The sequence below is a fragment of the Coregonus clupeaformis genome, unplaced genomic scaffold, assembly GCF_020615455.1.
Source record: "Coregonus clupeaformis isolate EN_2021a unplaced genomic scaffold, ASM2061545v1 scaf0357, whole genome shotgun sequence".
Taxonomy (NCBI): domain Eukaryota; kingdom Metazoa; phylum Chordata; class Actinopteri; order Salmoniformes; family Salmonidae; genus Coregonus; species Coregonus clupeaformis.
The window spans coordinates 337,157-360,006 of NW_025533812.1; the positions used below are offsets into that span (position 1 = coordinate 337,157).

The 22,850-nt window shown below is 40.6% G+C and overlaps 1 protein-coding gene across 1 annotated transcript; it reads left to right on the forward strand.

Moving 5' to 3' along the window:
- On the forward strand, positions 1–22,761 carry LOC123484555 (interferon-induced very large GTPase 1-like). The gene is made up of 4 exons (XM_045215038.1): positions 1–208; positions 4,154–4,423; positions 4,541–4,810; positions 18,011–22,761. Exons 3-4 carry the CDS (start codon positions 4,621–4,623, stop codon positions 22,681–22,683), a joined length of 4,863 nt encoding a protein of 1,620 aa, XP_045070973.1. The 5' UTR covers positions 1–208; positions 4,154–4,423; positions 4,541–4,620; the 3' UTR covers positions 22,684–22,761.
- Positions 22,762–22,850: the final 89 nt, after the last annotated feature.

Genomic DNA, 22,850 nt, shown 5'->3' on the forward strand with positions numbered 1-22,850 from the left:
TGGAGCCAGCCACGAGGATTGGACCAAACCCAACATCATTACCAGATCTCCTACCACTGTCCAGGGACAGAACCACAAATCACTACCACATCTTCACACAGCATCACTCTCTGTGACCTGAAACCTGGTACTCAGTACTCTGTCACTGTCTGCACTGAGTTGGAAAATGGAAAGAAAAGTCGACCTGTGTCAATAACCCTCACCACAGGTAAGTACCCTACTTAAATATTATGTCTGGTTTCAGTTTGTTACTTAATGATCAAAATGACTAATGTAAATTAACTAATAATGGTCAATGTTGCATCTAATTTTCTTCTAAACTGAGCAAATTTTAGCAAATTTCCTGCAATTCAACATATTTTGCCATAGGGTGGAGCGAAGTGTTTGCAGTTTAATATAATTTCGATGTGAGACTGACTAACAAAATCAATGGGGCCCTCTGGATGATAATTCGACCATGATTACTAAATTTAGATAGCTGGCCACTAGTATAGGCTATAGGCCTATAGTCAGTGTGAAGAGCATGCTCGGAGAAACACAGTGCAAAGTTATATTTCTGAGAAAATGTACTTCCTTCCCAAGTTTTTGCGCTGCTGGGATGGTGTAGCCTACAGATGTCAGACCTCAAATTGATCACTCTTTTGTTGAGGAGAACTTTCCTGATGCATCAGGAAATTAAAATGCTAAAAATGAGCAGTTCTCTTTCTCGCTATGCGGGGGCAGTCGAGTCATTGGGATCAGGGCTCGCTATCTTAAAATAATGTTCTCGCTCGCTCAAACGCTGTAGGCTTAGGTCCTATTAATGCAACATTCAAATGTACAAAAATTTATCTGAAATGCAGCCATACACATCAACAACCATCGTTTTATATAGCTTACTAACACAAGATGGATATTGGTCTCCACTAGACTACAACATGCAAGTGTCTAGTGTATCCTAAGGTTACGAATGAACTGTCAAACTTGAGTTCAATCTTGGACCTGGAGTGGTTTAATGGTTGGGGCCACTGCCTTCAGTGCGCACATATTGGCTTATCCTGTTGGTTTGGTTTCGATTATGGCCCTTCTGGCACAAATAACGAAATCTCCAGATTGACTTGATCTAATTAGTTACCCATTTCAAATATGGACAGTCCAGGGTCATTTCTTATTTTTCTGGATAACATAAACTAATAAAATAATAACAGTACAACAACATTACTTTCCATTCATACAAAGTGTTGGGTAAATTGCCACAGTAGATTTGCCATGGTAAATCTTAGTCTGTTCAAAAAGGACTAAGTTGTTCCGATGATAATAACAACCAGAGGGCATATCTTGAAATACATTGGTTGCAAGCAGGACTAAGGCAGAGAGGAAGAGGAAAAGCGAGAAGGCTCACTCTTGCCAAAATAAGCCCAATATGTTTCTATGGGCTTAAAATGCAGACCCAAGTGTAACGTACGTCAAGCTGCTTGCTTAGCGAGTACCACTTCCTCCCGATTCGGCCCATACCTGCCACGAACTCGGGACTTTTGTGTCATAAACACGTGACCGTCTTCCCTCAAAGCTAGTTAATGAGGTGACGCAAGCTGGACACTTAAGCCTGAGGAGTAAGTTTCACACATACCAATGTGCTACATAAGCTTGTCGCCTGCCTTTGGGACGACTCCCATTCTTAGGGTGGATACATGAGTATCTCGTCATTATATACAGATCTCTGACTAAGGTAACACCGACATCTTTTAGGGAGTGGTAGAGGTGACCAATAATGGTTTCAATGGAGATCAGCTGTGCGGGTGAATTTAGCGCATATTGATGTTTTAACGAGACATCAGTTGGTGATAATCTAGTGCCATCGATGGTTGCAATAGGCCACTTGTTATTTTATTATATTCCAATAGGCTATATTCTGTAGGCTACCCATTGGCCAATCAATAGTCACATAATGGAAGGTGTATAAAAAGATAATGTATTGTTTGTGTTTCTTTGGATAAATTTGAGTTGATTTGGGCAATCAGTTGGTTGACGGATGTAGGCCTATTGTAGAATGATCAGCTCTCCTCCAGTATGGATGCTCACCCACGTTTTATAGTTAGGCTATGTATAATTTGCAGAGGTGGATAGAGTACTGACAATCTGTACTTAAATAAAAGTACTGTTACTTAGATTGTAATTTACTAAAGTAAAATTAGCATTAAGAAACTACTCAAGTAAAAAGGTATCCGGTCAGATAACTACTTAATTACTAGATACAAATGTAGTTAGGTCATGTTTTACACCTCATGTTGAACTGTGACAGCAAATCAAAAGGACAACAACTTAGTGCTTTGACATTCATGTATTATAAAAGCCTGCCAGCACCATCTTTTAAATGTCGCCCAGTACAGGTACTCTCCAATGAAGACTGACATCAAACAAAGTCCGTAGGCTGTACAGTTTCAATTATGGTCATTCAATGTTGACTTAATATCCATTCATTTGCACACTTTCAGAAAAAGGTACAGTGGGGAGAACAAGTATTTGATACACTGCCGATTTTGCAGGTTTTCCTACTTACAAAGCATGTAGAGGTCTGTAATTTTTATCATAGGTACACTTCAACTGTGAGAGACGGAATCTATAACAAAAATCCAGAAAATCACATTGTATGATTTTTAAGTAATTAATTTGCATTTTATTGCATGACATAAGTATTTGATACATCAGAAAAGCAGAACTTAGTATTTGGTACAGAAACCTTTGTTTGCAATTACAGAGATCATACGTTTCCTGTAGGTCTTGACCAGGTTTGCACACACTGCAGCAGGGATTTTGGCCCACTCCTCCATACAGACCTTCTCCAGATTCTTCAGGTTTCGGGGCTGTCGCTGGGCAATACGGACTTTCAGCTCCCTCCAAAGATTTTCTTTGGGTTCAGGTCTGGAGACTGGCTAGGCCACTCCAGGACCTTGAGATGCTTCTTACGGAGCCACTCCTTAGTTGCCCTGGCTGTGTGTTTCGGGTCGTTGTCATTCTGGAAGACCCAGCCACGACCCATCTTCAATGCTCTTACTGAGGGAAGGAGGTTGTTGGCCAAGATCTCGCGATACATGGCCCCATCCATCCTCCCCTAAATATGGTGCAGTTGTCCTGTCCCCTTTGCAGAAAAGCATCCCCAAAGAATGATGTTTCCAACTCCATGCTTCACGGTTGGGATGGTGTTCTTGGGGTTGTACTCATCCTTCTTTTTCCTCCAAACACGGCGAGTGGAGTTTAGACCAAAATGCTATATTTTTGTCTCATTAGACCACATGACCTTCTCCCATTCCTCCTCTGGATCATCCAGATGGTCATTGGCAAACTTCAGACGGGCCTGGACATGCGCTGGCTTGAGCAGGGGGACCTTGCGTGCGCTGCAGGATTTTAATCCATGATGGCGTAGTGTGTTACTAATGGTTTTCTTTGAGACTGTGGTCCCAGTTCTCTTCAGGTCATTGACCAGGTCCTGCCGTGTAGTTCTGGGCTGATCCCTCACCTTCCTCATGATCATTGATGCCCCACGAGGTGAGATCTTGCATGGAGCCCCAGACCGAGGGTGATTGACCGTCATCTTGAACTTCTTCCATTTTCTAATAATTGCGCCAACAGTTGTTGCCTTCTCACCAAGCTGCTTGCCTATTGTCCTGTAGCCCATCCCAGCCTTGTGCAGGTCTACAATTTCATCCCTGATGTCCTTACACAGCTCTCTGGTCTTGGCCATTGTGGAGAGGTTGGAGTCTGTTTGATTGAGTGTGTGGACAGGTGTCTTTTATACAGGTAACGAGTTCAAACAGGTGCAGTTAATACAGGTAATGAGTGGAGAACAGGAGGGCTTCTTAAAGAAAAAACTAACAGGTCTGTGAGAGCCGGAATTCTTACTGGTTGGTAGGTGATCAAATACTTATGTCATGCAATAAAATGCAAATTAATTACTTAAAAATCATACAATGTGATTTTCTGGATTTTTCTTTTAGATTCCGTCTCTCACAGTTGAAGTGTACCTATGATAAAAATTACAGACCTCTACATGCTTTGTAAGTAGGAAAACCTGCAAAATCGGCAGTGTATCAAATACTTTTTCTCCCCACTGTATATGGTACTAGAGACATTGGAATATAACTGTAGCTTTGACGATCATTTATTTTGCCCTTAGTTCCCCCTGTTCCAGGCCAGCTGACTGTAAACTGGGTAGACACCACATCAGCTGCTGTTAGCTGGAGCCAGCCACCAGGATTGGACCAAATCCAACATCATTACCAGATCTCCTACCAGTGTCCAGGGACAGAACCACACATCACTACCACATCTTCACCCAGAATCACTCTCTCTGACCTGCAATGTAGTTCTCAGTACTCTGTCACTGTTTGCACTGTGCTGGAAAATGGGGTGCAAAGTCAACTGGTGTCAACAACCTTGACCACAGGTAAGAACTAACTTTATAAACATACCTTTTTTCCCATGCCAATTCCAGGCAGATCACCCCATTTTATGTATGCAAATGCCTTCCTAAAAATATATATATTTTTACATTTTATTTTAGAGGTCCCAGTACCAGGTGACCTGACTATAAAGGAGCTGAAATCTACCTCCTTCACTGTAACATGGACCAAGGCTCGGGGAATGGACAGAGTCCCACAACGCTTCCTCATATCCTACTGCAGCCCTGGAACAGAGCCCAAGGCAATACATACTGAAGACTGCCACAAACCATTCTCTGACCTACGACCTGGCACTCAGTACACTGTCAGTGTCTCTGCTGTTCTGACCAATGGGGAACAGAGTGAACCAGTCTCTACAACTATCTGCACTAGTAAGATCTCCCTTATACAAATGCAGCTCATCTCTTTAACAGTAACCAGAACAGACATTTTTGCTACATTACAAATCCAACGTCTGTTGTGTGACTTACACTGAGGTTAAAAAACATTAGGAACACCTGCTCTTTCCATGACATAGACCCCTCACATTCACTTCTGGACCTCCAAGCCAGTTCCACTGCATTCTTTCATTGTTCCCCTCTAATCAGGGACTGATTTCGACCTCGAACACCAGGTGTGTGCGCAATTAATTATCAGGTAGAACAGAAAACCAGCAGACTCCGGACCTCGTAGGTTACGAGTTGAATACCCCTGACATATACTAACCAGGTGAATCAAGGTGAATACTATGATCTCTTATTGATGTCACATATTAAATCAGTGTAGATGAAGGGGAGGAGACGGCTTAAAGAAGGATCTTTAAGCCTTGAGACAATTGAGTCATGGATTGTGTATGCGTGCCATTCAGAGGGTGAATGGGCAAGACCAAATATTTAAGTGCCTTTGAAAGGGGTACGGTAGTAGGTGCAGGTGCACCGGTTTGTGTCAAGAACTTGTCGTGACGTGACTTTCATTAATGTGATGACTGTTATTTATCAAATCAATTAACTATGTTTAATTGTTACGCAATTAAATTAATCAAGTAACAATTAACTCATTAGGAATTTGGGGCACCACGGAAGAAGTTGTTTAACGAGTTACCATCTCCCGAATTAAACTCTAAAAGATATATATAGATATATATCAATAGCAGTCACTTATTAATCATTACCTCATATCAGTCTCATTCTGAACGTCACATACAATGAAAACAGGTCGCTAGTGGACTAACAACAGCATGACTGCTTGGTTATAAAAAGGGAGGGGTCAGAAAGAGAGGCAGACGGAGAGGCAAAGAAAGATTCAAACTATCGTTGTTACATTTGGAAACTACGCTCACAGTAATCAGAATACTTAGCACCCAAACCACCGCCCATTTGGATAAGAAATGCAATGTATATATTAACGCATAGCTGTCCTTGATCGTCGTCTCTCTGTTGAACCGCTTTCTCAAAAAGGGTTTGAGTGTCCTATCCTACTTCGGTGTGAGACTCGGCTTGTCTTGGAGTGGAGTGTTCATTAAAATAGATACTTCAGATGTACCAACGGATATCTGAGATGGGATTGTCCTTCCCACCTCGTGTCTTTAGTCAAATATTCGAAACTACTTTACATGCCAGCTGCAGACTGGTAATGCTACGGTCTAGTGAGTTTGTCATCTCGTGTAGAGATTGAGAGTTTCAGAGTTTCCCACCATTTTACACGTTTAGCTCACGCCTCGCGTCTGTTGGTCTCACCATTTCAAACGTGTTGACCAACGTCTCACGTTTCCTGGTCTTAATGTAAATTTCGTTACCAAGGCATTTATACTCGGGTAAATAGGTAAAGGTTCCATCACGCCGACACAATAATAATATGCCATTTAGCAGACGCTTTTATCCAAAGCGACTTACAGACAATGTCTGTGCTCACTTGGGCGTGGTTACTGACTGGGCAAAAGTTTATATAAAAACAATTATCTCATTAGAAGGCTAAAAACACATTGCTATCTTCACAAAAGTACTCTCATACTTTTCATATATTTTATACAACATATAGATGTAAACTTGACGGAATGCGTACCCTTTCAGAGTTACAGTTATTTCGTCATACCATCCTTAATGACATCACAAAATAATAAACAATATGACATGGTTATTCTTTAGATCCCCACTGACCATTCCAAACATTTGGAGGTCAGGAATAATGTTCCAATGTCCACTTTTTTGAGAAAGCGGTTTTGGTGGCAAGAGTCTCTCTCTACACACAGCACATTCCTTTCCCAATACTGCAGGCAAGAAATACCTTTTTGTGGCACACAATTTATGACCGGGTGTTAAGGTGTCAAAACCAACCCAACTCCCCCCTCTCCTCTCCTGTGGGAGAGGGGGGGGGGGTCGGTCTGGCTATCTGTCAGCCATTTGCCAAGCCGATCTGGCACCTTTGATCCTCACCAAGGAGAGAGTCATGACAAACTGAAATGCTGCTGGGTTTTTCAAGCTCGACAGTTTACTGTGCGTATCTAGAATGGTCCACCACCCAAAAAACATCCAGCCAAGTTCACACAACTATGGGTAGCATTGGAGTCAAAATGGGCCAGCATCCCTGTGGAATGCTTTGGACACCTTGTAGAGTCCATGCCCCGATGAATTGAGGCTGTTCTGAGGGCAAAAGGGAGGGGTGCAACTCAATATTACGAAAGGTGTTCATAATGTTTTGTACATTCAGTGTATGTTTCTAGTTTATTTCTTCCCATATCAAAAGCTCTGGCCTTATCCACTTTAATTGGATTTGTTGAACATTCTAATGCTCCCATTGTTAAAACTCCCATTCTAAAACTTTCTTCCAACATCCTATTCACTCTAAACAATGACTTTAGACCACAAGTAAGGAAGTACCCTACACTCTTAGAAAGAAAGGTGCTATCTAGAACCTAAAAGGGTTCTTCGGCTGTCCCCATGGGAGAACCCTTTGAATCACCCTTTTTGGGTTACACATAGAACCCTTTCCACAGAGGGTTCTACATGAAACCCAAAAGGGTTCTACCTGGAAACAAAAAGGGTTCTCCTATGCAGTGTTAATTCCTATGATGAAAAATACTCGTCAACAACCTATTTTTCCTGACTAAAACTATGACAATAACGAAACTAAATGCTCTGGAAAAAAAACACTTACTATTAAAATTGCTTTTCATCTTAGTCAACAGATGTGAAGAGACGAGAATTCCACGTGAGACTTATGGACATTTAATTTGACATGAAGCTCATTTTCATCTGTTTTGTCCAATCATAAGTATGCATGCATGCAGACTATTTCATGCAATCCTCTCATTGGCAGAATTGACATCTTTCAGTTATATCACGCAGCTCCCAGGCAGTCTCTTCAGTCAGTCATCAATCTTTAGAACTGATTCCAAGCCAGGACACTTAGCCAGGACACAACTATAAACAATGTTTACTTTCATGTAGGCAATATTTGCTTTGATCTGATCATAAGCTCTATTTTCCCATGTGCACTGTTATTCATTCATCTGTGTTGCGCAACACAGATGCGGTCTCTCATGGTCCGAAAATGCGAGTCGTTAGCTTTTTTCCAATCTGGAAAAATGAATGCTATTTGTTGAATATGAGGAGTACAGTCATACTTCCGGCATTTCTGCAAAGCTCAATCTCCCCTTTTTAACTGTTTACCCCCTTGACAGTTATAATGGGGAGAAAATCAGAGCTGTACATTGTTTAAACTGTAGCCAAGGCTTCATAGTATATGGTTAATTATGTCTTGCATTGGTTAACATTTGCCACAATATCAATGTTGCCAGCTAATGTATAGGAGGGGATAGTAGGCCTAGTTGGACAAAGCTATCTGAATGTGCACATTATTTTTAAAATAATAATAATATTAAGAATCCCCATTAGCTGCTGCCAAGGCGCTCTTCCTGGAGTCCAAACAAATTAAGGCAACTACAATACTAAAAATAACAGTATATCATACAACATTATTACAAAACAAAATTCATAGTATCACAATACAACAAAATTACAATGTACGTGTCTGTAGAGTATGTGTGCCTGTGTGTGTCTCTTCACAGTCCGCGTTGTTCCATAAGGTGTAGTTATCTTTAATTTTTTAGCTGATTTTAATGCTGGCATGAGTTACTTGATTTGGAATAGAGTTACATGTAGTCATGGCTCTATGTAGTACTGTGTGTTTCAGAGATTCTGTTCTGGACTTGGGGACTTTGAAGAGACACCTGGTGGCATGTCTTGTGGGGTATGTGTGGGTATCTGAGATGTGTGCTAGTCGTGTGAACAGACAGTTTGGTGCTTTCAGCATGTCAATACCTCTCACAAAGACAAGTAGTGATGCAGTCAATCTGTCCTCTACTTGATTGACATGCATACCATTCCATGTCAGCGATCAAGTTTTCAAGAGACTGTATGTAACTTTCAAAATACAGAAATGCTTCATACGGGCCAGATTTCTGTATTTTGAAAGTTATATACAGTATCTTGAAAACTTAATTGCTGACATGCAAAACATTTTGGAGTAATTAGTGAACCACTCATCCATTTATAGCTCTTTGTCTCTTGGCAAAGTCAGGGATACTCACAAACACAACGCTTTTAATAGTGTTTTCAACATACATATTTGACACACTTTGACATAGATGATTGCATTGTGCATGTTCATTTATAGGGTAATTATTCTACATGTTCTCACCTATCAAGTTGTTGAATTTACATAAGTGCCTAGGGTGGAGGGGTTAGGGTTTCTTCTGGACAGCAGGGCCATACTATACTGGCTCAATAAGCACATGCCCTAGAATTATCCCTTATTGGGCAGTGTTCGACATTGGTGCTGGTGGCCTGGGTTTGAGACCTGCTAGGGAGAGGCAGTTATAGCACTTAGGAGGATGAAGACATACCGTACAGAGACGTCCCTGCCCTCAAGTGGATGTGGAAGTTGAAAGACAGAGACCAAAGATGGTGGGTAAATTAAATAGTTTAGTCAGGATGTTTACCATTGGAAAAAGATGGTCAAGTTTCCTGTCTGTGGAAGTGGGTGTTTCCTCTTTCCCGTGAGCATGCTTTTCCTGCATGAGCTCACGGTTCCTCCATAATATCTGGCATGCTCCCGGTTCCTCCATAATATCTGGCATGCTACCGGTTCCTCCATAATATCTGACATGCTCACGGTTCCTCCATAATATCTGACATGCTCACTTGAGAGGAACAGCTGGCTCTGGTCTACTTACTGTCCCCTCCCGCTCACATCACCCGCACCGCCCGACCATAAAAAAGCCGGCAAGGTGAACAAATCTGCCGTTCTGCCTTTGAGCAAAGCAATTAACCCCCAACAACAACCGCTCCCTGGGCACCGATGACGTGGATGTCACTCAAGGCAACCCCCCGCACCTCTCTGATTCAGAAAGGTTGGGTTAAATACGGAAGACACATTTCAGTTGAATGCATTCAGTTGTACAACTGACTAGGTATCCCCCTTTTCCTACCTTTCCAAATAAGTAGACCAGAGTGAATCCGTCCCGATCAGAACACATTTGGGAGTGGGGTTTCTCGCTTTCTCTACCGCCTCTGGCGAGTTGTCTCGGGGAGAGAGGGATGTGTACCGCTAGCATTGACCGCTAGGCAATCCCTCGAGTGGATGTTGAGCGGGATGTGGAAACGAGCCTGACTTTTGTGGATGCAATGACGTCTACGTCAGGGAGAGCCACTGTAAAGATCAAGAAGAGGAAGTAGCTAGAAGTCTAGGCAGTTAGACAGATTCTGTAGTGATTTGCATTTTGCTTGTGCATTTCATAATAAAACATTTTCTAACAGGCTTATATGTTGTTTTGGACTGTTTTAAGACATTCGTTGATCCAGTAAATATTGTAAGTTAACATTTAATAACTCAAGCCGTCTTGAATATATTCACAGATGGATCTAAGGACCCTAAAACAGGGAGTGACAGGTGCAGCTTTTAGTGTTCCTGAGTGGCAGTGACAAAAACAGCAACGGATCATTTATCTGTTTACACACTGGAGTTGTGTAAATGCAGAGTGTGCAGCACTGATGAGCTTAAATTCATTTGTGTCACGGAGCAGACAAGATGTATTATGAGATTTTGCAGTGCTTCTATAGAGTGAGACATTTATATTTGTGATGTTCCTCTGTGTACCAGCTCATGTGGGAGTAGAGGGGAATGAGGAGGTGGATGTTTTCGCCAAGCAGGCTCTCAAACATCCTAATGTTGAAATGGAATTGTAAAGCAGATGCCAAGGGGTTGATTCTTAAGTGGTTAAAAACAAATGGCAACAGTTGTGGAACAGGCAGGGAAAGGGAAGACACCTGTATAAGATCCAGGAAAAGGTGGGGGCAGGGAGGTCCTCAGGTCAAGAGAGAGAAGGAAGGAAATTGTAATCACAAGGCTGAGACTGGGACACACAAGGCTCAACAGTATATTGAAATTGGTAGGAAAACCTCAGACTGGGAGGTGGAACATGTTCTATTTCAGTGCCAGCATTATGGGAGGGAAAGGGAGAGATTATTAGATTTAAGGATTGATGGTGTTTAAGAGCCAAGCTGAAATAAACTGCTGAGAATATCTTCAGGGGATGTAATATTTAATGATGTATTTTGTTTCCTAAGGGAGACGAGAATAATGGGTAGGATTTAGAGTCTCTGGTTAACACTCCAGTCCAGTTGGTGGCGGTAATGTACCTTCAAGTTGGTTGCCAACCGCCATATAAAATCCACAGAAGAAGAAGCCAATACAGACACTAATCTGATCCTGTTCATTCATTTCAGGTCTTTATCAGCAATTACTGCCCACAAATGACATGTTAAAGAAGACATAAACATGTGCAGATATATAATTAAAACAGTGATGAACTTGTGATCATTTCAAAATGTGTTGTATCTCCCGAGTGGCGCAGTGGTCTAAGGCACTGCATCGCAGTGCTAGTTGTGCCACTAGAGATCCTGGTTTGAATCCAGGCTCTGTCGTAGCCGGCCGCGACCGGGAAACCCATGGGGCGGCGCACAATTGGCCCAGTGTCGTCCAGGGTAGGGTGAGGGAATGGCCGGCAGGGATGTAGCTCAGTTGGTAGAGCATGGCGTTTGCAACGCCAGGGTTGTGTGTTCGTTTCCCACGTGGGGCCAGTATGCACTAACTGTAAGTCGCTCTGGATAAGAGCGTCTGTAAAATGTAAAATGTGTTGTCTACTCAAGAATTTGTCAGCTAATATTGCTAGCATGCTAGCTAGTGGTTAGCAGCCATCTAGCTAAAGGAAATACGGACTGCTAGCTCACGAGCTGTTGTGACAGTAGACCTTTCATTTTTAGCCTGTATTACATGTCTACATTTAAGATGCTTATTGTTAACCTCTTAGTTATGTTATGAATTCCATGTCCAAATGGCGCTTCATATGTAAGTGCTATTTTGGCGTTTGTAGCTACATTTAGCTAATCGTTTTGCTAGCATAGCCACGAATAGAGCCCGACCAATATGGTATATTTGGTTCCAATGCCGATTTTTAGGGAATGAAAAACATACCGTTTTTTTAACACATTGTGCTCCAAAGTATTAACAGATACTCTAAATTATGATTTCTTGACTAAATATAAAAATTAACATTAAGAACATTTTATTTGTGGTTTACATGATAACCACCAAAAAGCAACCACATCCTCTATAAATACAAAGGTAAATACAAAACACTTCTTAAGTACAAGATTTGTCTACATATGGCAGTGGCGCAGTGGTCTAAGGCACATGGGGCGGCGTGCACAATTAGGGGAGGGAATGGCCAGCAGGGGATATAGCTCAGTTGGTAGAGCATGGCGTTTGCAATGCCAGGGTTGTGGGTTCGATAAAATAATGTATGCACTAACTGTAAGTCGCTCTGGATAAGAGCGTCTGCTAAATGACTAAAATGTAAATGTAGTTAAAAATGCAGAAGTGTTTTTTTTTTTTTTTGGGGGTAGATCACTTTTAATATTGCAGACAGATTGTGGCTAATCTCTTTCTCTCCCTCTTTCTCTCTTTCTCTTTCTCTTTCTCTCTGTGTGTGTCCTTAGTCAAGTCTCTTGGAGTTGCTTCCATGTAGTGAATCCTTCCTTTGGTATGGATTGCAAACTCAAACAGTGTGTTCCTGCCGGACGACCTCTGGGATGATTACTCAGTCTGAGTAGGAGTCTTTATCGATTGGTATTTGTTTTGCAAGGCAAAGGAATCATTTGTCCGACAGGCGTGGCCTCTCCTTGCGGAACTTGATCTAATGTCTGTTTTGTAAGCCTGTACTTTTATGGATACTCACAGAAGGTGGGCACTAATGGCCAGACACTGTCAATGGGCCCGCCCCGTTGACTCTAAGGATTTGGCATATTAATGTTCATATGAGACGTGTGATTTCCTCAAGTGTTCACAGAATGTTAAAATTTTATTTTGTTCACAATAACTATTTTACGGTGAATTACATAGCCCTGAGACACCAAACAATTATTGTGTAAAATCCATACACTTTATGTTATAGTGAAATACACATTACACCACATTTTTTATTGACATAGGAAAAACCATTCATACCAATCATGTGGTGAGCCATTCATTTTGACACATTGTTTAGGATAGTGGTCACGTCCCATAGTGTGTTTGGCACCATTTTCTTCCTTAGAACAAATCATGGCTCAGGCTAAGTATTCCTCTCTTCTCCCCCTAACACATGAGTCATAAAATACTGTCTTCTGTCTCCGTACCTCCTCAGTACATTCAGAGTCGTAAAGGAGAAGGGAAGAGCAGTTTGTTTGTTGCTAGCTAACTTGCCAGCAAATGTTAACTAAGTGAGCATGTGATGAGGACAGGGCTGCTTGCTTGGTGAAGTGTATTTCTGATTATTTACTAATATAACAAAGATTCTGTCGCTGGCTGTGGCAAGCTACTCACCGTCAAACCACCAAGCCCACTCTCTCTCACGTCGTGACTTACAAGCTGAATGATTTCAATGAGCAGCTCGTAGAGCACCCTCTTCAGGCAACCATTGAACATTTCTAAAAATGAATGCAAATGAGAAGATTTATTTGTTAATTCTATGCATATATTATTGCTGAACAATTAATCAAATGGCTACCCGGACGGTCGAGCCATTATTATTCCTCCTTTGTTATTATAAATAAGATGGTTATTGTTGAGGGTGGAGAGGGGCTCTATCCTAGCGATTGAGACGGGGTGACTGGGAGGACATCGGACACTTCTTTGAGGTGCCTCCAATCATCTCAGTTCAGTCTCTCAGTGGACCTACTCTCCCCAAGTAGACCCCCACCAGCCACTATACTTTAATTTAATTTACAAGGTAATACAAACTGACCACAGTGCTTAAGAGGCAGTCTGTCTCCAATGTACTGTATGTACAATGACATAATCCACAGATTTCTGGTACATTAGGAGAAGAGTTGGAGCTTAAAAGCCCTAAAAAGGCATAGCGCCTCGAAGTACGAAGACATTTTACATTTTAGTCGACGCTCTTATCCAGAGCGACTTACAGGTAGTGAGTGCATACATTATTTTATTTATTTTTTCTTCATACTGGCCCCCCGTGGGAATCGCCATGCTCTACCAACTGAGCTACACGGGGCCTACACGGAAGACGTACTTTGCTTTGTGTTTTTTTGTTAAACGTCTGCTCAGCACACACACTCTATATATGTAATGTATACAATAACTAGGTATTTATACTATGATCCTCCCATTCCATGGAATGTCCACCGACCTCATTTGTCATGTCTGCTAAAATGTTTTATTTAGTTCATCAATGATAGATGGTTAACTTTGATTATATACAAGTAAAGACCAACTCCAATTTATCACATGGAATGTGCACCAGCTCCATGATCGGGGGGAAAAAAGCATATGGTTCTCAAACACTTAGATTGTCAGCAGATGAGGTATTAAAAAAAAAAGGCGAAATGTAATATTAAAATTGGAGCTGGGTTGGCGAAGCCTATGCTGCCACCTACTGTAGTAACATCAGAGGTTTAGGGTTCCTGATAGATTAAGAATACACACTTTTTCCCTTTACACCCAGGATATGGACCAAGAAGGCCGTTTTCCAATGTTGAATTGTACCGTACATGGTGAAAAATACACATTGATTTCATTGTATATCCCAACGGGAAAATCAGGTGTTTATTTTAGATAGAATTCAAGCTATAGTAGACCAGACTGGAACTATTATTTAAATAGGTGACCTAAATCATACTTTTGAAAAGATTGACAGACGGTAATAAAAAAGGCATATTTAGGGAGCCTCCAAAGAGGCAGAACAAGTTACAGGACACCTGGAGATTACTATTCGTAACTACAAAATACTATTCCTTCTTTTCTCCAAGTAAGAAAAGCTATTCAAGAATTGCATAATTTTTTTTTCTCCAAAAATGTACTCAACTATTTATTGGATTCAACAATGTATGATATCGGATCATTCTCCTGTATCATGCTTAAATACACTAATAGAATAATACATAATTTGGAGAATCAACAGAGCGCATCTTCTGGACCCGAAATGTTTTAAATATGTAAGCAAAAAAATAACCTTTGCCATTACAAATATATGGTGCACCCTTTGACTTTTTCCACATTGTGTTACATCCTGAATAGAACATTGTAATACATTGAGATTGTTTTGTCACTGGCCTACAGACAATACCACATGTCAAGGTGGAATTATGTTTTTCGGAATGTTTACTAATTAATTACAAATGAAAAGCTGAAATGTCTTGAGTCAATAAGCATTCAACCCCTTTTGTTATGAAAAGCCTAAATAATTTCAGGATTTCAAATGTGCTTAACAAGTCACATAATAAGTTGCATGGACACTGTGTGCAATAATAGTGTGTAACATGACACAATTATCTGTAAGGTCCCTCAGTCAAGAAATGAATTTCAAACACAGATTCAACCACAAAGACCAGGGAGGTTCTCCAATGCCTCACAAAGAAAACCACCTATTAGATGGCTAAAAATAAAAAAAGCAGACATTGAATATCCCTTTGAGCATGGTGAAGTTATTAATTACACTTTGGATGGTGTATCAATACACCCAGTCACTACAAAGATACAGGCGTCCTTCCTAACTCAGTTGCTGGAGAGGAAGGAAACCGCTCAGGGATTTCACCATAAGGCCAATGGTGACCTTTAAAACAGTTATAGAGTTTAATGTCTGTGATAGAAAACCGATGGCTCAACAACATTGTAGTTACTCCACAATGCTAACCTAATTGACAGAGTGAAATGAAGGACAAGAAGATATTTCAATATAGTACAATACGCAAAAAAAAAAACAAGATATAGATTCATCAATAATGGTTGTTGATTCCGAAAAGGCTTTTGACTATGTTGAATGGTATTTTCTATTCGAAACTTTGGAAGCGTTCAACTTTCCAGCTGAAATAATACATTTAATAAAAATAGTGTATAAATGTCCTAAAGCAAAGATATACACAAATAATACATTATCTGATTGAATTATTTTAGAAAGGGGCACAAGACAGGGATTACCCCTCTCCTCCCTGTTTGCACTGGCAATTGAACTGCTTGCAGAAAGACTTAGACAGGACCCAAACGTAACAGGTATTAGTAAACATGAATATAAACTAAACATATTTGGCAGATCTCCTTGCTAAAAACTTTTCACAATACTCTAAATTCTCAGGATATAAAATTAACGTTGACATTTTTTATAATAATAGAAATAGGAAGAAAAAAAAGAATAACTCTGGACCACAAAAAAATTCTAAATACCTAGGATGCTTAACAAGTGGCAACAAATATATAAAGATAACTTTAGTCACAATATGAAAGCAGATCAAATTAAATGGAACAATCTTCCCATACATCCATCCTACAGGTAGAATAAACCTCCTCAGGCATGGCTCCCAAAAACGTTGTATGTATTTTTTGTAATACCAATTACCCCACCGAAGACGTTCTTTAAAAAAGCATTCATAGAATGAAAAGGAAAGTTTGACATCTTCCAGACTTGTATCAACTCGCCACCCAAGGCTTTTACTTGCGACATATACAGTATACTATAGTTAAATGCCCTAAAGAGGAACAATGGTTAAATATTAAAGATGTGCATGCTCATCCCCGGAAACTTTTCACGTGTCTATTTTCAAAGGATAAAGCTAAGAATATTAACAACTTCATAGTTAAGAACATTATAACAATATGGAAGGAAATTAAATGTATTCTACAAGAACTAATATCACTCCCTAAAAGCACAACCCTATGGAACAATCCTTGGATAGCTTTTCAGAATTCACGATCAATTACTCTACATGGAAAACTAGAGGAATAGAAAACGTGGATGACTTGGCAACAGGAAATACATTTATTTCCATGACAGAATTAAAAAGTAATTTTGGACTGACCAATGTAGATATTTTCAAATGCATGCAATTAAAACGTTTAATATCACAATGTTTTGATTTAAATGTATTTTGGACATCAGAGCAACCTTGAGGATATCTTATTTGAGTCAGAAAAGGATGCTCATATGTTAGGTAAGAAATACAAAACCTTGCAGAGAGCATATCCAACTGACATTTTTATAAAAAAATGACTTAGAAATAACTGATATTGGCACAAGATGGAGGGGATGTTGGAACATAACTAACACAATTACAGTTAACAAAAATGAACACTTAACCCAGTATGAACTAATGTATAGAATGTATTATAAAAGAGATGATACAATTCACATTCTACAGCACAAAGGCTCATGACAAGTGTAAAATGAACAATTAATCAATAATTCATGCTTTCTGGGAGTGTAATTAATATGGGGGTTTAGTGAGATACCCAATGGGCTGGTTGATTCTCTTCTCATCACTCATCTCAAAAAAACGTATACTAGAAACCTGGAAATCAGTCAACCTGCCATCATTAACACAGTGGAAAAATCTAATGATTTATTATTGAAATAGCATGGGCAACCAAGAGAAACTAATTGGTCAAATGTAAGGCTATATGGCAAGCAATAATGCAGGCACTAGAGATGAGGGTGTGACCATGTGGGTCTGGGCAGAAGAGATGTAGTCGTTGTCTGTGTACAGCTGTCAGTTGTTGTTCATATGTTTGTAATTGGTTTGGAAAAAAATAAAAAATAATAATAACTAAGTAATCACTTGTGTCAAATATGGAAGTTGAAAACCCTATGTTAAAACAACTGTGAGTATCCCTAACCTCGCCAACAGATGAGCTATGAATGGATCAGTGGTTCACCAATCAGGGCCTTTATTGGCTCAGCAATAGTAACAAGGCGTGATGTGTAATGAAACATTTTTTTGGGGGAGGGAGTATGTTTATTTGGTTAAATCAGACGACGTCCTAACAACTTATACACACAAATGTTCTTGCAATATTCCCATGAAACGTTTCTAGAACATTAATATATTATTGAACTTTATTAAACTTTGACTAGTTATTAAAATGACTCTAATGTAAATGAACTAATCATAATGGATGTGTTAGCATGATATGTAAATGTACAGTATCTTCCTTGATGAAATTTCCCTGAATCTTTCCTATTTCCTGATCTTCCTTTCTATTTACAGTATCCTGTCTCGTGGAGCTGTTGTCAAAGACTGGACTAGAAGATCATTATGAAAACAAGCTGACGTTAAGTACTGTCCTTGAGATAAATGCTACTACTACATCAGATGAACCACGTACCAATATGCAGTCACTTCCAGGGGCCTTCCTTAAGAAATTAATGATGGCAAATGTAAATGCTAGGAGTGTCAAATGTCTGACCACTGACCAGGAGGTTCCATATTATGGTGTAGACAACCAGGGCACTGACTTTGATAGCAGCAATGTTATCAACCCTCTAGACCTGATTACAGCACTGTTTCTGTGCTCAGACAGTTTCCTGCAGCAGGAGATGGTCCAGAAAATGTCCATGTGTCAGTTTGCTGTTCCTCTCCTGCTGCCAAACTGTGACAAAAAACAAAGCACGTTGATGCTGTGGGCCCTGAGAGACATAGTGAAAAAGTTCAGGTCGTCTTCACAAACAGCCACAAAGTCTTTTGTGGAGGACAGAATTCTACTCTCTGATATTCCTATGGTGTCCTTTGTTAGGTTAGGGGAGATTAGAGTGTCCAAGTCTCAGATCTTGAATAAGTTGCTTAGTAACCCTCAACAGTACCATGATACATTTGTTCATCATCATATGGAATGTGGCGATGTTCCTCGCAGAATATCAGATGGTCTAGTTGAAATCAGCTGGTACTGTCCATGTGGGAACAGAAACATAGACATGTTCACTAAGCCTCTGGCTGTTGCCAATCTCAGAGGAGACATCAGGTCGCTTGAAACGCAGTTTTTATTTCTGTGTCAAACATCAGCAGCAGTGTTTATTTTCAGTGATGATTTAGAGGCAGATCTCAAGTTGTTGAAAACCCAAAAACCAAAGGCAGAGTTATTTCTGGTTGTCAACTCTCAGAGAAAAACATTCAGTGCAGACACATTGAAAAAAATCATCACAAACTGCAGTATCAATGAAAGAAATGTGATTCTGAAGAAGAAGCTAAATGATGCAGAATTTGTCAAAACCCTGCAGTCATCTGTGAGTGACATCTTAGAAAAAAGTCAAAACCGATTGACAATTGAAAAAATGGCTGATGTGGCTCATCAGATGGGGATTCTGATTGATGAAGACTGTGATGAGTGTCAGAGTGCCAGGAAGATGGCAGATGAAATCACCGGGAACTTCAAAGACACAATGAAATTCAAAGACAAACAGCTACCCTTACAAGGGCAAATCTGGAAAGAGCTTTCCCAGTTAGAAAAAGAGAGGTGTAGGCTGAGAAAAGCAGGGGATCAAGACATTGAACACTACAAGAGCTCTCTGAATAAAAAGGAGGAAGAGTTGAGAAAGAAGCAACATAAACGTGACATGTCAGATGCAATGGCAAGCTTCATTTTAGGATTGTCAAGTTCAGGAGCTGAGCGATCCTATTTCCTCAAATGGATGCGGATAAATCTGGACAATCTGTCACGGCAGAACCTGTCTGGTTTAAGGGACCGGTACAAAGATCTTTGCCAAAATTCTCCTGAGAAAAAAGACGACATTAAAGATTTGGATAAGCAATTATCTGACTGTTCCTTAGGTCTTGAACACTTCCTGCGTGAGTTGGGCCAGTTATATGAAGCTGCCTGCTCCCTCCCTGAAAGTAGCCTACAAAGGAAACAGATGGAGCATCTACCTGGATTGTGCGCTCAGATGCTGTTGGATGGTTTCCCCATTGAGCTTGTGGATGGAGATGCATCAAATATCCCTTTGAAATGGATAGCAGCGGTACTGACTCAGCTTCATACTCTTGTCCAATCCAACAGCAAGATCCGGGTGGTCACAGTTTTAGGGGTCCAAAGCACTGGGAAGTCCACTCTCCTCAACACCATGTTTGGGGTCCAGTTTGCTGTCAGCAGTGGAAGATGCACCAGAGGGGCTTTCATGCTACTGATTAAAGTCAACAAAGAACTCAAGGAGGAACTGAAATGTGACTTCATCATGATCATTGACACAGAGGGGTTGAAATCACCAGAGCTTGCTCAACTTGATGATAGCCATGAACATGACAATGAATTGGCGACACTTGTAATAGGACTCAGTGATGTCACGATTATCAACATTGCCATGGAGAACTCCACAGAGATGAAAGACATTCTACAGATTGTTGTTCATGCTTTTATCAGGATGAAGGAAGTGGGGAAGAAGCCAGTATGTCATTTTGTGCACCAGAATGTGTCAGACATGTCTGCTCATGACAACAACATGAGGGACAGGAAGAAGTTGTTGGAACAGTTGGATGAAATGACCCTGGCAGCAGCCAGAATGGAGAAGAAGGAGAATATCACCAAGTTCACGGATGTGATGGAGTATGATCCAGACACAAGCAGCTGCTACATCCCAGGACTCTGGCATGGGACTCCCCCTATGGCTCCAGTCAATGCAGGCTATAGTGAGGCTGTGTATGACTTCAAGAAGACCTTGATGAAAGATTTCAGAACCTGTCAGAGAAATTATGATTTAACACATTTCCTGAAGTGGACACAAAGCTTGTGGGAGTCTGTTAAATTTGAGAAATTCATCTTTAGTTTCAGAAACAGCTTGGTTGCAGATGCATACTCCAGATTATGCTCGGAGTACAATGGTTGGGAATGGGCCTTCCAGAAAGAGATGTATAAATGGATGGTGGGTGCTGAAACTAAAATGTCCAATATTGGCATGACAGATCAATATCCCCAGAAGTCCATAAGAGATGTGCTAAAAGACTTAATGTTAGAAGCATCTGAGAAGCTGACATTGGGAGAAAAGGAAATCCAAGACAATCTAGTAAAATACTTTGAAAAAGAAGATGGCCATGTCAATCTTGTGGAAAAATACAGGGAGGACTTTGTGTCCAGTGCCAAAACACTGAGACGAGAGACAGAAAACACTGTGAAGAACAAACTGCAAGGAGCTGTTGAAATCAAAGAGGGAATGACAGAACTGAACAACATCAAGAGCTCTCAGGCAAGTACAATTGAGAAAAAGGTACTAGATTTGCTTCAGATTTGTAGACAGAAAAAATATAATCTATCAGATAAGGCACTCAGTAAAGAGTTTGAAATCATGTGGAGAAAAACTCTTTCTGAGATACACTTCAAAGGACTTCCTAAGCGAGATGTTGCCCAAGATGCCTTTCTCATGCTGCGTGCAAATCTGTCAACAAGGAGCAGTCATGTCAACAGTCTATTGGTTGGAACCAGACTGTTGGATTGTGGGAGAAAAGCCTTTGTTGTGGAATCTGAGAGTTGGTGGCAGCAGTTTCAAAACATAGCAAAGCACTGGGATCCCGACCATCACAGGAAACAACTACAAGACTTCTGTGATGACATCATAACACAGTGTCAGGAGTTTATAAAAGAAAAGGTTAAAGGAAAGTCTGATTATCATGACACTTACATCAAAGACCTGCTGAACAGGATTGATGAAACATTGCAACGCCACAAGAATGTTAAAGTCAGTGAGGAATGTGAAGTTTCTCTGAAGCTACACATCTGTGGCAGAGCAGCCAGAGAGTTTCAGAAGATGCATGATGATTTCATTGAAGTCAATGACCCAAAGAAGTGTCTGGAAAAGTCTAAGAACAAGTACCTTACTGAGTTCAGAGACTTGTTTCATAACCGAGACCAGTGCCAAAAGAAAGCTGAGGACTTCACAAAGCTCTGTTTGCAGCCAGCTGTACAGGACTATGTGACCAAAATGATTGGTCCTGATGTGGTTGATGAAGTGAAGATTGGTAAAGGATCAGAGGATTACAGCACAAGAGGGGCTTTCCAGTTCGCCATTTTGAAACAACTCCTGACAGATGGAAAATATGACAAATATAAAGAGTACATTAGTCATTATGAAAGGTTTGTGAAGGACTGGCTGTTTGACCAGATTGTCCAACAACAGTCAAAGGACCGCGGTCTGGAGAAATTGGAGAAGAAACATCTTTCAGAGATGGTCAAGATGATCACTGACACAATCTCTAACATCAGAGAAACAACTGGCATAAACAATGTAAATGATGTCAAGACATTCATTCAAAACATCTGCAGTGCCCTTGAAGAGAAGCTGGTCCTCAAGGATGCTCTGGATTCCATCTTGATTCTGAACACTGCAGATACAGAACAGTTTGCTGTCTACCTCACAGAGTTTGTGAGAGAATTGGAGCAGTCACTGGCAGCTGAGTACAAAAAGAGAGGTAACATCAAAGAGAGACTCAGATCTCTTCCATTCAAGCCTCAGGACGAGATGTTCACCAGTCTGTTTGGCTGTGGGAAGCAATGTCCCTTCTGTGGTGTACCTTGTGAAGCAGGGGGGATAGAGCACAACAAACACCATTCCTCCATTCACCGTTCACAAGGTATCTGTGGTTATCGGGATAATTATTCACAGAAATTAGTAATTGAGATATGTTCATCTCTTGTGGTTAGTGACAGAGCATTCTCCAACGCCGAGACTGGAGGAACATTTCACCCCTACAAGGACTACCAGACATATTACCCTGACTGGACCCTAACTGGTGATGCCAGCGTGGAGGCGTCAGACTACTGGAAGTATGTGATGGCCACATTCCATGAGAGAATCGCTAAAGAAGTAAATGCACTTCCTGCTGATATCCCAGGGGACTGGAAGGCGTTAACACCTGATGATGCAATGAGAAGCTTAAAAATGTCATTCAACATGAAATGAAGTACTATATAATGACTTGTTGACCAAAAACATGATTGACTTTTCATAGACTTAACAACCAGGAATTACATATCACAGAATCAACATACAGTGGGGAAAAAAAGTATTTAGTCAGCCACCAATTGTGCAAGTTCTCCCACTTAAAAAGATGAGAGAGGCCTGTAATT